At 47.8% G+C, this 16,751-nt stretch overlaps 1 protein-coding gene across 1 annotated transcript in view; it reads left to right on the top strand.

The window, feature by feature from the left end:
- Positions 1 to 16,751, top strand: part of MELK (maternal embryonic leucine zipper kinase) — a 196,000-nt gene that overhangs the window by 154,518 nt on the left and 24,731 nt on the right. Inside the window, exon 16 of the mRNA XM_085641101.1 lies at positions 6,529 to 6,697. Within this exon, the coding sequence (XP_085497227.1) occupies positions 6,529 to 6,697 (169 nt within the window). The remainder of the gene's footprint in view (positions 1 to 6,528; positions 6,698 to 16,751) is intronic.

The following is a 16,751-nucleotide window of genomic DNA, read 5'->3' as shown; positions in this document are numbered from 1 at the left end:
GGAGAAAACGACAGTCAACATGGCACCCTGCCTGGGTGCCATGCCAGCTAATACTGCTTGAAGGCATAGGTAAGTCACCCCTCTAGCAGGCCTCACAGCCCTAAGGCAGGGTGCACTATACCACAGGTGAAGGCATATCTGAATGAGCAGATATGCCCCTGCAATATTGGGCACCATTTCTTAATATTGTAAGTGCCATTCAATCCATAGAGAGTACATGGGCTGGAACTCGACAACTTGAGTTCCACGGCACCATGGTGGCTTCACTGAACAGAGGCGTGTTTGGTATTAAATTACTCCTTTCAATAAATCCACATGGATGCCAGTGTGGGATTTATTGTACCATGTACCCTGAGGGCACCTCCGAGGTGCCTGCTGAAAATCTGCCAACCCTGATGTAGTCTCTGACTGGTTGTAGGCAGCCAGCCACCACCAGACTTGTTTCTGGACCCTTGGGTAGAGAGCCCCCGCTCTCTGGGACCAGAAACAATGCACATTCTGAACAGAAGTGTCACATTTTCTCCCCCAGGATGGGCCAGTGCTCAAAGAGGGGAGCTACAAAGGCCTGCCGCCTTTGTAATGGGACCCGTCGCCTCTGCTGCTAGCAGCAGATGGCACCCCCCGGTTTACACCCCCACTTTAAACGGGAAGACTGGCGGTAAAACTTGAGAGTAGGTGTGCCCACCTCTGCCAAGGTGAAGCAAATCTTTCAGTCCCCGCCATCTTGAAGATGGGGAGACCCAGACAATCGGGGCTAAATCCATGCCCCCTTCCACAGGAGGATGACATAATAGAGGGTGTAGTCACTCCAGGTAAAGTGCCCATTGGCCGTACCTGCTACTCCCCTAAATCTAGTATTTAAGTGGCTCCCAAAGGCGTGGAAACTAGATCCGTGACAATCTAAGAAGAAAGAAGACAACCCTTCAGAGAAGACTACGACTGCCTTGGCCCCAGCCGTACCAGGGCTGTCTCCAGCTTCTGTGAACCTGTGACATGTCTTGCAGCCAGCAACCACTGAAAACACTGGGAGGGCTGCTGCCTTCGAAAAAGACTCCAATCTCCCGTGGCTAGCAGACCTGTCCAGAAGAAACCTACTCTAAGGACTCCGGATCCAGGCAGATCTGCGTCTCCTGCTCACTCTGCACCAGACGCCCAAGTCTGAGTGGCTCACCTGTGCAGTGAAATCTCCCCAGCGATCCTGACCTCCTCTCCAGCATTGGCTGACCTCTCCTGATCTCCACTGCGGCACCTGCAGTGTGAATCCAGAGGCTCCCCCTGACTGCAACTGGGTCTAGTGAGAAGACTCAGACATCGAAAGGCCTCCCTGCACCTGACTCCTCTGGGCATTGGTGAGCTGAAATGACACTGCCCCTACGACCCCCTACATCTCTACTTACCTCTGCTGTCGTTGGGCTTCCTCCGGCACGGTGCCTGCAGCCTTTTTTCTGAAAGAGGAATCCCCATTGAAAAGCATTGAGTGCCAGACTTCAAAATTGCACCCTGCCGCCCCACTGCTGCTGGTGGTGTATGTCGAGTGCTGCTGTGTGGACCCACCTGTGCTTAACCTAACCTTCAAAGTTTGGCCCCTGCAACTGATCTACTTACCTACCAGCTGTGTGGCTCCAGGAACCCCCTGTCTCCATTGGAAACATTGGGCCAAAATCTGATTTTGGCCTCTGAACCCGGCTGCTCCTGTGCCGCTGGTGGTGCAGCTTTGGTCCTCACCTGCTCCTTGCTGACTTTTGGCTCTGAAGACTGAGATTGTAAGTGCAGTACTTACCTGTTCACCCACAATATTGTGTTCCTCCATCGGATAACATTGGACTGTGCTAAAAAGTTTCTAAGTGCCGATTTTTCAAAGTGAAAAGTATTTTTAATTAAAACCTACTTACTTTATTAAGAAGATCTTGGTCTTAAAATGCAAAGTATCATTTTCTAGAATTGGTCTGGATCTCCTTCGAGTCGTGTGTCAATTATTGATCACTGTTGTGCAATAAATGTCTTACACTCCTCTTTGTTGAGACTCGGGCTGCTAGCCCACACTACCACAAATAGAGCACTTTGGGTTGTACATTGAACCCTATACACTTTTGGAGAGCCCCTGGACTCTGTGCACGGTATTATCACCTAGTGGCAATATCGTATACAGAGCCAGCTTCCTACAATGCCTTTTTCTACTAACCTAGAGACCGAGAGTCAGAGGTTGAACTTTACGGGTTGAAAAGCATTTGTGTCTGGTATCTTTGCATATGAAATGCTACGTGCCTACGGGCTGCTATGCTATGTCCATGCCCTCTGGTAGTTGGTGCAATTGACTGTCATCTGTTTGCCTGAGCACATGAAAGTCTTTCTCCAATCTGGTTAATGATATATTTTTTGCTTCCAAAGTAATCCTGGAGTGTGCCCTGGATTCTGTGGACACCATAGCTCGATGCATGGTTGTCTTGCTCTGCTATGCATGGCTGCATAACACTGGATTCTTAAGGCGATGTCTAGGCAAACCTCATAACTGTGCCCTTTGACAGTAAGCAGCTTTTCCGAGAGAAGACCAACTCTTACCTGACATTCTTAAAAAAAAAACAGCAGAGGTCTTAATAGATTCTCTGGGTCTTGTCTCCACAGCAAATAAATTCCACGAGCAGTAAAGGAAGTTGCCAGGAAGCCGTCCCAGTACCTCCAAATTTCCCAGCCAATCCAAACGCTCAAATGTATTGCTCTTTTTGAGGCAGTGGTGGATCGAAAAAATATCAACAGCCCTACCTATTGCAGCAGTTCCGTCCCGCCACCTTCAGATGGGCTTTGCAGCCTCAAATGTTTTTAATTGCTTCTCTCCCGCATCTACACCACCAATTTACGGTGGGGGAGAAGGCTGTCACTTTTCTCCACCAATGAGGTGATAATGATGGCTGAATGGATAATTCAGCTAATCCAGAAGGGCTGCGCCATAGCCTTCCAGTATGCTCCAGGCAAACATCCTTCCAGAACTTGGTTTCAGGCACACACCTTAATATTCGAAGGCAGAATTTCTTGCCTTGCTTAACAAAGGGCAATAGAGGTGGTACCCATGGAGGAAAGGGGCATGAGACGTTACTCTCTTGGTTGTATGACCAAGGTATGCATGGCTGAACCACGCATGCCTCTACAATGCGGACCCAACTACGCGTGAATCTTAACCACACATTCCTTTACCATGCATGCCTTTACCGCACAATTTTGTTCTAAAGGCATGATTGGTAAAGGGATATGCATGGTAAAGATCACTTCCCTGGCTGTCCTCAGCCCTAAAATCATATCCTCCTATCTTCCCCCCCAACCCAGTCCTGAGGCCTAAAACCTATCCTGCCCAGCCCCTAAAACTACCCCATCCCCATGCTGAAGCCTAAACTCCAGTCCAAAAAACGACCCAAGCCACACCCTGAGCCCTAAAACATACCGCTGTTCTGCCTTTAAAACTACCCCGGCCCTTCTCCCGCTCTGAGCCCTAAATCCGCCCCCTAAAAGCTCCTCCCAAACCCAGCCCTTAAAACTGCCTCTGCACTCTTTTAAATTCTGCCCTGAAACTTAAACACCAACCTTCACCCCAAAAAGTACCCCGTGCTCCAAAACTTAGGAGTAAGTCATTCTCCAGCAATGCCACCTCTTAGCCACACCGTCTCTGACCTTGATACAATAGGTGCTAGACAAAACCAGTAGGAAGGATTGTCTTCCTCGGAGAATTGCAGATATGCAGGCTTCTGATCTTTGTAGCTCAGACAGATTCGTAGTTCGGCAAGCCCGGAGCCTGATGCCCTGACACATCTTGTTGGTGCCATACACTAGATGGGGGTCTTTCAGAGGTGCCTCAGGAACCAATGGTTCAACATCAGGGGAGTCTCTCAGGTCGTGTACAGATTTAATGTTCTGTCCTCTGTGATAAGCACTTGTGGATATGTCCTTCTAATCTGTAATGGTCATCCCTCTGCAGTTCAGACTACCATAGTTAGATACCTACTTAGCGGGTTAAGCTGATCATCTGCGTGACCTCATATCTTGGGGCCTATTGTCCACATCGAAGCAGCAACTGCAGATAAATGTGTTAGAGCTGCAGATGGTCAGTCTTGCCTGAAGACTTTTCCCCCTTCCATCCCTGGGAGCACTATTCAAGTTTCTTTGGAAAACACCACTGCCTACTATTACATCAGCAGATAGTCCACAGCAGGGTCAGGCACCCTAAGCTTGGAATTTATTAGGCTGCGACGATTGACCTGGCAGTGGTGTATTTTTGCCGGTAATAGTACATTTCCTGGACATCTTCATCCTGAAATGACTAAAACTCTATTTTGCAAGAGTTGGGTGTCCCTGCGTAAATCTTATTGCCATGGCCCAAAACACCTAGTGTCCTAGTTTTGTGGGGCATACTTCCCTCTGAATTGTTCTCTGAAAGATGCTTTCAGGTGCAGTTGATCAATGGACCTGCTTTATACATTTTGCCTGTTCCAGCGTATGCCCACAGTCCTAGAACAGGAGGATTGAGCAGAGCTGATTCTGAGCACCCATACAGGCTGAAAAGGTTTTGCTACACCAATCTTTTGTAATATAGCACTCACCCCCTTACTCCTCCACATAGGTTTGACCTGCTGTCACAACAGCATGGTCAGGTTCTTCACTCCAATCGCTGCAGCTTCACATGAGAACTCTGATTGGTGCCGTTCTGATTACCATCTGAAGTTGTGGACGCTATCTTGGCTGCCAACAAACCCAGCATGGAATCAATTTACGCAGGCTGCTGTTATGAGCTGCTTCATTTGTGTGATTCAGGTCTGAATCTTTTGGAGTCCCGCATTTCAGAGATTCTGTGCTTCATGCCTGCAATGGCTACTGCTAGAGGTAATTTAGCTGCCCTCTATGCTTTCAGATGTCCCCAGACTAGCCACTAGAGGTGCATTTCCTGAATGTCTTGCTTTACTTGATTCCTCCCACTCCATCAATTGTTCCTCTTTGGGATTCGAATCTTGTTAATCGTCGATATTGCATCACCGTTCGATCTGATGGAGGGAGTTGAATTCACTTATGACTTTAAGAACAGTTTTTTTGTGGGGCAATAACTTCGACCCATTGGTGTTGATAAACTTAAGGCCCTCTCAGTCCAGCCATCCTTCACTGTGTTCTACCCAGATAAACGGATTCCTTAGATCGGTCCTTCATTTCCAGGGGCAGTAGTATCTGCCTTTCACATGGGCCACTTCATTCTTTCTCTCCTGCCACCATGGATGAGTGGCAATTGCATAGACTTGGACAACTGATGTGCTGGGTTAATATATTGACCACGTATGTCTGGTCAGAGTGGCATAGTAGCTCTTTGTGGACTAGGCAGAAGCCAAGAAGCACAAATTGCATGTTGCCTTACTCTTTACATCTACTATCCTGTGGCTAAGAAAGTCCCTCTGGCTGGCCTCCCACCCAATCCATGAGGGCTGTGTGTTCCCATAGCTCCAGAGGCATTCCAGCGGCCAACACCTGCGGGGGGGGGTCATCCTTGCATACTTTTGGTAAATATTCTTGCTTCACAGCTCAGGCCCTCAGTGACAGATACTTTGTCAGAGTTGTGTTGCCTTTCTTGGTTAATCACCACTATTCAATTCCACCTCCTAGAGGTTACGAATTTGGTATTCACCAGTGAGGAAACTGCAAGAATCGGTCTCCATCAGGAGAAAGTTAATTTCCATTGGTAATGCTTCTGGTGGGTACCATGCCTCCCTGCAGATCCCTCACTGTGAGCCCTCCTCCCCCGCTGTCTGCGTGAGTTAGTGCTGTGATTAAGATTCTAACATGTGCAAACATATCTTGATGTATTGTTGCTCTTTCAGTTTCTCTACTGGCAGTTTCTCAGAACTGTATTTATCAATGAAGAGGAATTTAGCACTCAGCCCGCTAGGTAAGGCAGAGTTGTGCTTTGCAGATAATGTGCGGACTCCTAAGATAATCTTTCTGCAGCCATTATTAACTCATTTATCCGATTGTCCTCTGACTGTTTGGGTTGACACTACCACTATCTGCTGAACTATTGCTATAAATGATGTAATATATACATAGATTGATAGCTAGATCAGGCTTTGGCTCCATATTCAGGAGTAATTCTCTCACCTCATGCTATTTGCTTTATATTTTGTCTTTCCGCCTCCTACGGAGTGCTTGCAGTGAAATCTCTGATCAACTATTTTAAATCCCAAAAATGTCAATACTTCACACATTCATGGATACCCTGTATACAAAAAGCTGCTGTTTTGCTTCTTGCAGCAGCAAATTCTTACACTTTGGTTGATTCAAACTGCAATCCAGACGCGCTGGATTCTGCAGTGTTTAAGACTATTAATTTAAAAGATGCAGATCCCGCTAATTGGGGTATTATACAGACCACATTTAATTCAAATCTTCACATTTAGGTTTTTTCCAGTATGGCATTGATAGTGTGATGCTAGTATATGCACAGTGTATTTTCCCTTTCAAATTTGACTCTATTGTAAGTTTTTATGCACGTTTTCTTGGCAGGTGCCGTTCTGTGGAGTTGGAATTAAACCAAGCCCACTTGGACAATGGTCAAAAGAAAAAGAGCACCAAAGTTTTTGGAAGCCTTGAAAGAGGTCTGGACAAAATGCTGATGATGCTCACTCCAAGCAAAAGGAAAGGGTCGTCTAGAGACGGACCAAGAAAATTAAAGGTGAGATGTCTCTCAGTTGTTTACTATTCCGTTCTTGACATGGTCATTGAACTGGAGAAGGTCTATCATGCTTGTGGGCGTGTCGTGCAGTGAAGTATCCCAGAGTGTTTTTTGCAATGTAACGAAGTGTTCTGGTTTGTCCTGTGATCGCCAACTTTCTGGCATTATAAATCAACCTTTTTAGATTTGCTCAGAATATGCAATCTGGATTTTAATTCCGGACATTAGCTCCTGATGGAGTGAAACGTATATACTTTGATAAGGGACTGCCGCACAAGGTTATATTTTTCTCCCCGATACGGGTGAACACTAAAGAATACTAGAGACTGGTTGGAAGAGTTCCTTGCCGACATATAACCTGTGGTTGGGTGATGTATTTTGGTTGGGATACTAAAAAGATCAACAAGATGAGTTTATACTTTCTCTGAGGCAAACCTGCCCTAGTTTCAGAACAATTAGTGGTGGGAGATTTGCTGGGTGAGACTCTTGAAGATTAATCAGCCGTTTAATAGATGGCATACATTGAAGACACCAGTGCTAGAACATAAAAGAGGCATATGGTAGTCAACAGACCATGGTTGTGTATGAATGAACAACTAGGGTAATTGTTACTTCTGATGAATACTTCTAACCACAGATTTCTCACCTGTGTAATATTACTAAGGCACCAGACTGCATCCAGAAACTTTTCATAGCAGTGCTCCTGCGTTCCGTTAGGTGGCGCAGTGCAGCTCTGTGCTGGCTTTGTTCCGCCTGGAAGTGACGTAGTAGAGCCGCATAGAAGCGCCACTCCTGCACACAGATGTCAGTTCCTTTCTTTCCGTGCCTTCAAACATTGCTCCGGAACTCCACTCCTTCTTTTTTCATTATTCAATGATTTCCCAGTTGAAATCCAATGTAGAAGGAAACCACGGCCCCACCTAAAACTACAGGTTTCAAACCCTGCTGTGACTGTTGAAAACCGATGTCTTTAACGGACCGACGCAAGGTGTGCCTTTGGTATTGCTTTGGGGCACAGCTCCGATTCACACATATACTGCGCCCTCATGCACCCAAAGGAAGTCTAGGACCATGATGCAAAGCAATATGTCGCTGAACATAGGAAGAAGTCACAGACCTGGTGTAAGTTCAGCTCCCTCAAGTCGAGGACGTGGACCCGCTTCCAAGGCCGATCTAGGTGCAAGGTCAAAGTCATCCAGTAAGTCGAAGTCCAAAGGTGAAGTGGAACCGTACCCCATGCCTCTTCTCTCTATCTAAAGAAAAGTCTCAATCTAAAGAGGTCACAAGCGCATCAAGGTGTCACTCCTTCTCAATCCTGATGCCCACTTGACTAGCTGATTTTACAATTGACCCAATGTGCCCCAAGTTCCCCGGGCCATCTCAGAAGATACAGCAATTCATGCTGTGCATTTTTGGTGGTCTTCTGGCTCTCTGGCGTGCTCCTACTCCAATGTGAGGGCATGGACCCGCTGCTGCGACATGTCTTTGTGGTCGAAGTAAAAATCAAGGAGGAAACATAAGAAGGCAAAGCAGGGCTTTAGCCCATCCTGCCACTCTGAATCTAAAGAGAAGTTTCAAGGGCATTGAGTTGCCACTCTATCTCTCCCCAGTCCTCGATTAAGGAGCTGATTCCAAAATTGATCCCAATGTGCCCTGAGCTCTCAGAGGGATCGGCGACTCTGCAGCAGGTTGAGGCCTTTAAGAAAGCCTTTCTGTCTGTTTTTGTGCTGTTCCAGCTCCCTCTAGTGTGTCATTCAGCCCCAAAGATCCGCAAGGGCCTCCAGTCAGGTTACAGCTGGCAGAACCGTCCGGTCACCTGAGCCCCTGAAACCATCTCTACTGCTTCAGACTCCGGTGCCCATTCCACTCCAGCTCCAAGACCTGTACCGGTGCCTCTTTAAATGACCCCAGTACCAATGTTGCAGGAGGGGGAGGGACAGAAGGTGGGAATCCGGTGCCATCCCCGATGTCAGACCCCAAGCTGAATCCATCTCCAGCCCTGACTGAGATCACGCTCTAGCTTAACCAGTTACTGTAAAGCCTGATTTTGACCATATACCTCTGCTACCACAGTCTGACTTTGACAAGAGTTTAATGTCTTGCAGAGAGGATAATGAAGCGGATACCCTTTTTTTCTGATGGATGCATGCTCCAGTAGATTGCTCGCCTTTTGAATACTCTTTGCAGTCTTCAGACAACCTGAAATATTTTTCCCAGTAATGAGTTCCAGCAACGCCAGGTGGCGCCATGCGGTTACAGGCATGATTGCACTTCCTGGCACAATATCACTGCCATATATTAAGTCACCATTAGACTGACGCCAGTCTCTGTTTTCCGAGTCTAGATCTCTATCAAGGTGTCTTACCTGCAAAATTCTCGATTTTCAACTGCAGCTAGATCAAATGTCTCCTCAAACTGCCTCCGGTTTCAAGCCTTGCAGACAGTGCAGCAAGATCATGTCCCCTTCAGACCACCATCCGATTGTATGTGGCATTTAAGGTTGAGAGGAGACTTTGTGCCTTTATGCGCCCGAAGACATTTAGGGTTGCGAGGACAAGGTATTTTGGCAAAGGCCGCCAAGAGACTCCCAAGCAGACTTCCTCTACCCAAAGTTAGTCCTCTTTGATTAAATGTTCTCCTAAGAGATCGTCACAAGAAGCACAAAAAGCACCATGCACCTCAAGGAAGCAGACTATCTCAAGACCATTCTGAGTCTCAACAACGTTCCCTGAAGCCAGACACTTTTTCAATTTTACTCAAACTCCTGGTGTTTGAGAGACTGGAGTTCCCTTGGCCCTTCAGCTGTTCCTACACATGTCTGTTCAGTAGGATTGACATTTCCAGTGGCCCTGACCAACACTACAGCTTAAAGACTTTTGGCCCTGGTGCCTGAGGTGAAGTTGGGAAGCTAAGGCACAGGTCCTGTCCATTTGGGCACTCCCTTGCCTCTCCCTCCTGCTTCCCAGCACCTATGACGAAGTAGGTGATAGTGCAGGGTATGGAGCTGGCTCCGATGCCAGCCGTTCAGTTGATAGAAAAAGGTGCTCTTTAATGCACAACAAGAATAATTTCAACGTTATCTGAGCACCTTTCCAGGGCCCAAGGATTTCTTTTTTTGGTTCATATTTTGATGTCTTGGCTATGGAAGATAGACTACAGATATACATAGGATGACCACGCAGAAGCTGATCTCTTCTGATGGATACTTCTAACCACAAGTTCCCCACCTTAGACTATTACCCAAGTGTCCGACTGGATCCAGAAACCTGTCTTCAGCACTCCTCCTGCATGCTACTAGTTGGCGCTCGTTTTGGCTCTGTACGGACCCAGAAGCGGAACTGTACGCAATCTCCATCCCTACATACACGTCAGTTCCTTTGTTTCCATGCCTTCCAACGTGGATTTGGAGATCTGCTCCCAAGCTTGTTGGTATTGTGACGGCTTCTAAAATAAATTCCATTGTGCTATGGAACTAAGAGAATGACGTGTCATAACTATAGAATACCGATGTGTGTCCTAGACCCGCATGAGGTGTGTAGGTTTCTGCCTACGACTTGAAGTTGAGTGATATATGTACCCTCATGCACCCAAAGGCGATCTGAGACCAAAGAGTGAATTAGTATGTTGATGAATACAAGAAGTCCCAGCCTTCATGCAAGTCCCGCTCCAAGTCATGGGCGTGGACGCTGTCCTGCTCCCAAAGCAGTTTCCGTAAGCCATCAAGTTTGCCCTCAGTTATCAAAGTCCATTTGTCTAGTTCAAGCATAAACTCATAAAAGTGGAGCAGGGCTTAACCCATCTTGCTATTCTGGACATAAGGAGATGTGAGGGTGTTGCAATGTCAGTCGTTAACCTTCGAGGCCTCCAGTCGGTGAGCCGATTCCTCAACTGATCTTGTTGTCAGGAGTTTACTGGGTTATTGATGATCCCACAGCAGGTTGAAACCTTAAAGATTTTTTAATTTGGCGTGTGCTACTGGTGTCCTCTGGTGTGCCTTTGGACTCAGAGGAACCACAGTGGCCCCCAGTCAGGTTTTCACCGGTGGACCCCTCCATAGTGCCTTCTTATCTCTTGAAATCCCTTAAGGGCCCGGTACTGACTCCATTACTGATTTCGGTGCTGGATACAAGCCCTGTATTGGTCCCTTCTACATGAAGGACAGTAAAAAAAAAAAGAAATGCCACAGGTGTCAGAAAAAGATGCAGCACTGATCATGATGTCGGACACCGAACAGACTTCAGCTTGATATTTCGTTCAGAGATCAAACAAGCATTTTCAATGCAATGGTCTCGGCCTTGGTAAAGTTAGAGCTATTGGCATTGCTCATGACATTATTTTTGTTTGTTTTTGTTTTTAAAACATTTAAAGAAACGGCATTGTTATTTACAATGTCAATAGCTTAATCACTCTCAAATGCGAGACCTATTGCATTTGCACCCACACACAGAGCCACCTACACACACACTGATTAAGCTATTGACATTGTAAATAACACTGCCGTTTCTTTACATGATTTAAAAACAAAAACATAAACCAAAATGTCATTAGCAATGCCAATGGCTCTAACTTTAACAATGCCGAGACCGTTGCATTGTAAATGCTTGTATACTTTGCTCACACAAAAGCAAGATGGACTCAGCCCACAGACTATGGGGCTTAAGAACTGGCTACTGCCGAGTGAGTTCTAAGCTGGTTAGGTCATCATATTACAGTTGTTGCCTGGTGGATAAAGCATCTATGACTGGCTTTGCACTACAGAGCAATCTCTTCGAGGTTGTAGGCACCTTGATACCAGTCTCCAATCTGAAGCACAGAAGTAAACACCATGCAAGTATATGAAACGTGTAAGATCACCAGTCCAATGGGCTGTGGCTCTGTCTTGTGGAAAATATTTCCTCTGATCTAAAACCCTTGAGTCAGTAGCCGGGAGAGTTCAACTCTGACCCTTTGGCCAATTTAGCGGTGATCAACAATCACTTAGGTCACCAAATGAGATTACAGGAACTGGATCTCCCTTTAGGTACCAGAGATTTCAGCAGCCTGGGAAACGGAACTATATCCCTTGGCAGGTTACACCTCCCACACACCACCCCCCTCCCCACCTAGTCTAGCATGTTACACATGCCCCACTCAGACATCTGCAGAATACATTCAATACACGTTGCTTCTACAACTGTAGATTCTGGCCTCACATCTATCACCAGTCACGGGTATGCGCCACAGCTTGAGGTCCAATAACCACCATTATACTCACTCCAACCACAGCAGTAAGACTCTGCCCATATCCAGCTAATGTTTTCCGTACTGCACCCTAGCAGTCACTGCTCATCGTCCATAGCAATAGGTGCTGCGCCACCCGCCCAGCAATCGCAACTCTCCAGTCATTGTTTTATCAATCTAAAACCAGCAATCTCAGTCCGTTAGCCAGTTACGCTCCCACTATTCCATCACTACTCAACAGTCAATCACCATGTCCCTCACAACAGCATAAAGTGTTCGTCCTCCATGCCCAGCAACCACGGTTCTCACAGTGGTCAGCCACCGCAGCCGACTCTTCCTGAACCGCCATTGTTTGTATCCATGTCTGTCACTCGCCTCAGCAGTCGGCATTAACCCTTGCAGTGGCCAAGCTTTCCTCACTAGTCACCGTCACCAGCTCAAGCCACCACAACTATCACACACCCAGCATAACACCAACCAGTGTTCTGTGCAGAGAGGCCGGATAGCCACCACCGTTCTCCTCCGCCCCACCACTCAAACCTCCGAATTTCTCTCCCCCCCCCCCCCCCCCCCCCCCCACCGATCTGCCTGCCCTCGCTCGACCCTGTCACTGCTCTGTCCTCACCAATCAAGCCTTGTATTGTGCAATCACTAACAAACACACAAAAAAAGCAAAGGTCTATTTACAGAGCAGACTTGGACGTCTGATCTGGCAACCTCGGGACGGCGACAGGAATAACAAAAAAACATTAAAAAGAAGAAATAAATAGAATTGGAGCCATTTAGCTGCTGAAATAGAGGAACGAGGTGGAACACAAACTCGAGTACTTTCACCCATCGTCGCCCACAGTCGGTACTCATTTTTCTTGCAAACATCACAGAAGTGTTTACTCACAAACTTTCTCTGCTGCGCCATGCCTGGCACACCTCCGCCAATCCGGAACAGTTTCTTCTGCAACTGAGCGGTCTAAAGCGTTCTTGGCGAGTCTCTCGCCGGCACTTCACCACGACAGAAAACACTGAAACATGCACTCAAAAAGCAAAACTAAAAGTTTCAGGAGCCCGAACTTACGGCGAAAGTCTCCAAGGAAAGGCGCTTCCAACTCCTGTTGCTCTCCCACTCGGCGGATTTCATTAGAAAAGCCGAGGGCACCGGAAGACACCACCGCCTTTCTCCGAGGCAGAGCAGAAATGCCACGGAGAAACGCAGCGTCCATTTCGGATTCGGGGCGTGTTTGTCTTTTCTCTCCTCCAGCCATTGGCTGGAGGAGAGAATGAGACTTCTTGCAAAAAACACGCCCCCCGATCCGAAAAGGACGGGGCCTGATCGGAGTGACGGGACCTCTTCTCCAATGGCTGGCCAGCATTCAAGAGGCCAGCCAATGGAGAACAGGGGAGAAGAGGGGCGGGTGCAAGCCCCTCTTCTCCAAGTCATTAAATCTCGGAGCGAGACTGCGCAAGCGCAGCCTTCACAGCCGAGACCTAAAAAGCAAACTGGTAGTCATGCACCCTGATTTTGGCTCCAGGGCATTATCTTTATTGGCTCTCCCTCAGAGCAAGGAATGCAGATGGATGGCCTCTTGCTTGAAGCATGTTCCTGCCCATCTGTAAATGGGCAGGTGTCCAGATGCCAAAGACAGGCTCCTAGAGACCCTTATTTTCTTACCAAACATCCTACTCCAGAGAACATTGTGATTCAAGCCTCAAAAAGTAAAGAGAATCCCAACTCATTCCCCACCACTCTGTAAAGGCAATCCAAGAGGATTAAGACTTTTGGCAAGTGTATGTTTATCTTCGCCAGTCTGGCATTGCAATCAATAAATGCTGTGTCCTGAGTGAGATACCATACACATACCCAGTGGGACATGGCCAGCGAGATCTTCCCTGCCACCCCGGGAGACCATAGGACCTCTTTGTCTCAAACCATTCATGATGAAAACGCAATCAGATTCTCTGCGCTGGTCTAGATACTATTGATTGCCTTGGAAGGGCATTCAGCACCAGTGTGTGCTTATTTGACACTAATGGATGCATTCCAAAAGCCTCCCTCATGTCCTTTGATCCGTCATCCCTTTTTGAGAAGGTAGAATCTACATTGGAGCTGTTAGAAATGAGTTTCTCTAGTTGGCAGGTTGTTACGCTGTCCAAGTAGGGACCCTTCTTCCTAGTCAGGATAAGGAAGTTACATTCCTAAAATAACCGCTGCTCACCTCCTTGGGAGCTTGGCATGAGCAGTTAAGCTTATCTCAGAGGCAGTGTGTGAAGCATTTGCATATAACCAACAGTAATAGTGAAAATACTACAAAAGGGCACCACACCAGTTTTAGAAAAATAACCAATATTTTATATGTGCAAACAAGATCAAAAACTATATAAATACACCATACAGTTCTTAGAAATCTCAATAATCAAAAATAGACTTAAAATACAGTTCCTTGAAGTCAATCACTCCGTCCGGGGCTATCACGGCATTGTGAACAACCAATCCAAACCGCTCTGGCAGACCGTTGTGTTGCGAGTCAGCTACAGTTTTGGGAGGGCCCGCAAAACCGTACCTTTAGCAATGCAGGGCGTTGGTTACCTCTCATTGAACACTGAAGAGCTAGCTTCAGCAGGCATCTGTTCCGGAGGTCGGTGCAGGAGTTGTCGGGCCCTTGAAGTCGCACACGTTGCAGATCTAACTCCTCACGGTTGAAGTCGGGAGCGCCGATGTCGGGGCTGCCGATGTCGGGGCTGCGGTGCGAAGTGCAGCGATGTGGCGTGCGGTGCCCTCAGGTTGCAGTGCTGGCAGCGGCTCAGTGATGGTCGTCCAATGGCATCTGTGGGATCAGGGTTGCCGTGCAAAGTGATGCAGTGCTGGTAAGTCACGGTGCAAGCAGCGTTGCAGTTGCTGAAGAGCTGTCATCTGCTGACAAACTGGAGTCAATGGTGTCGGTAGGCGAAGGCTGTGGTGTGGGCTGAGGATGGTGCGTCGTAACTTATGAGCAGTGTGTCATGTAACTTACGAGCAGTGACCTCGAACCACGATGCAAGCAGCGGCGTCAGTGTCGGTGTGGAGCACCGTCGGGGATACCAAAGCGGAGTGAAGCGAGGCGATGCGAAGTGAGGTGCACTCAGGTTGAGGTGGAAGCAGCGGCTTGATGGCGGCGGTGAGGCCAGGGTTGCGATGCTAAGCAGTGCCCTTTGCTGTTCCTTGCAGACACGGAGCCAAGAGTGGCGTCAATGACGGTATCAGGTTGCTTTTCCCTCTGTTGTAGTACAAACCACACAGTTCCCAGTGCTGGTAGCAGATCAACTTGAAGTTTTTCATGTTCATGACTTCCTGAAAAGGGGGCAAGTTCTACCTCAAGCCTTTGGAGAAACTCGAAGTTGCACAAAGTTCCATCCAGTCCTTTCTCCCCAAGACAGAAGCAGCCATTGCAGGCCCACACAGCAAAGTAGTAGTTCCTCCTCTCAGCTTTCCAACTCTTCTTGTTGGCAGGTTTCTGAGTCCAAAAGAGTTCTAATATTTTGGGGTCTGGGCCCCAATATTTAAACCACATTTCCCTTTGTTCTCTTGTGGCAGAGTCTCTGTGCTTAGTCAAAACCAGTTCTGGCCCAGCTTCCTGGCAGGAGGTGGAGACAGCATTGTGCAATCCGGAAGATGTCTATTCAGGTGCAAGGAAATCTCCTGCCTCTACTCTAAATGCAGCCCAGTTCTTAGCCCAGCTAACGGCAGGACACACCTAAGCACCCCCAGTAGCTGTCTACGGGGAATGCACATCCCCAGCCCCTGCCACTCTAAAGCCAGACTGTCAATCCACAGCCCAGCAGAGGCACACAGGATGGTTAAGCAAGAAAAAGCCTATTTTCTAAAAGTGGCATTTTCAACCACACAATTAAACATATTTTACTAAAAAATGTATTTTTAAATTGAGTTCAGGCATACTAAACTCCATTCTCCCATCTTGTTTCAATGGAAAGTTATGCTTGTTATTTCTATGGGACAGATAGATTTTCAATAGTGAAAAATGAAATGCACTGTATTTCACTATAAGGGCATGTCCTACCTTTTACATACACTGCTCCCTGCCCATGGGGGTACCCTGGGCCTACCTGAGGGCTGACCTACATGTAAGAAAAGAGAAGGTTGGGGCCTGGCAAGTGGGTACACTTGCCAGATCGACATGGCAGTAGAAACTGCGCGCAGATATTGCAGTGGCAGGTCTGAGATACACTTACATGGCTACTTGTGTGGGTGGCACAACCTGTGCTGCAGGCCCACTAGTAGCATTTGATTTACAGGCCCTGGGATCACCTAGTGCACTGTACTAGGGACTTAGCTCACGATGACCAAACAAGTCAAACGCCATCTCATCTTCATGCTTCAACACCCTGCGCATGCTCCGAAAGATCTTCCGGTGGATCCCCACCGAAACCAGAAAGACAGTCACTCAGGCCCTCGTCACCAGCCGACTGGACTACGGGAACACCCTGTACGCAGGAACCACAGCCAAACTTCAGAAACGACTTCAGCGCATACAGAACGCCTCCGCACGACTCATCCTCGACATCCCTCGCCGCAGCCACAACACCCCACCTGAGAAACCTGCACTGGCTCCCCGTCAGCAAGAGTATCACGTTCAGGCTCCTCACCCACGCACACAAAGCGCTCCACGACATGGGCCCCGAATACTTCAACAACCGCCTCTCATTCTACACTCCCACCCTCCAGCTCCGCTCCGCCAGCCTCGCCCTCGTCCCACGGATCCGCAGAACCACAACCGGAGGAAGATCGTTCTCCTACCTGGCTGCCAAGACATGGAACTCCCTCCCCGCACACCTACGACTGACC

The sequence above is a fragment of the Triturus cristatus genome, chromosome 2_2 (genome assembly GCF_964204655.1).
Source record: "Triturus cristatus chromosome 2_2, aTriCri1.1, whole genome shotgun sequence".
Lineage (NCBI taxonomy): Eukaryota > Metazoa > Chordata > Amphibia > Caudata > Salamandridae > Triturus > Triturus cristatus.
The sequence above is the reverse complement of the archived record's forward strand: the minus strand, read 5'-3'. Positions and strand labels throughout refer to the sequence as shown.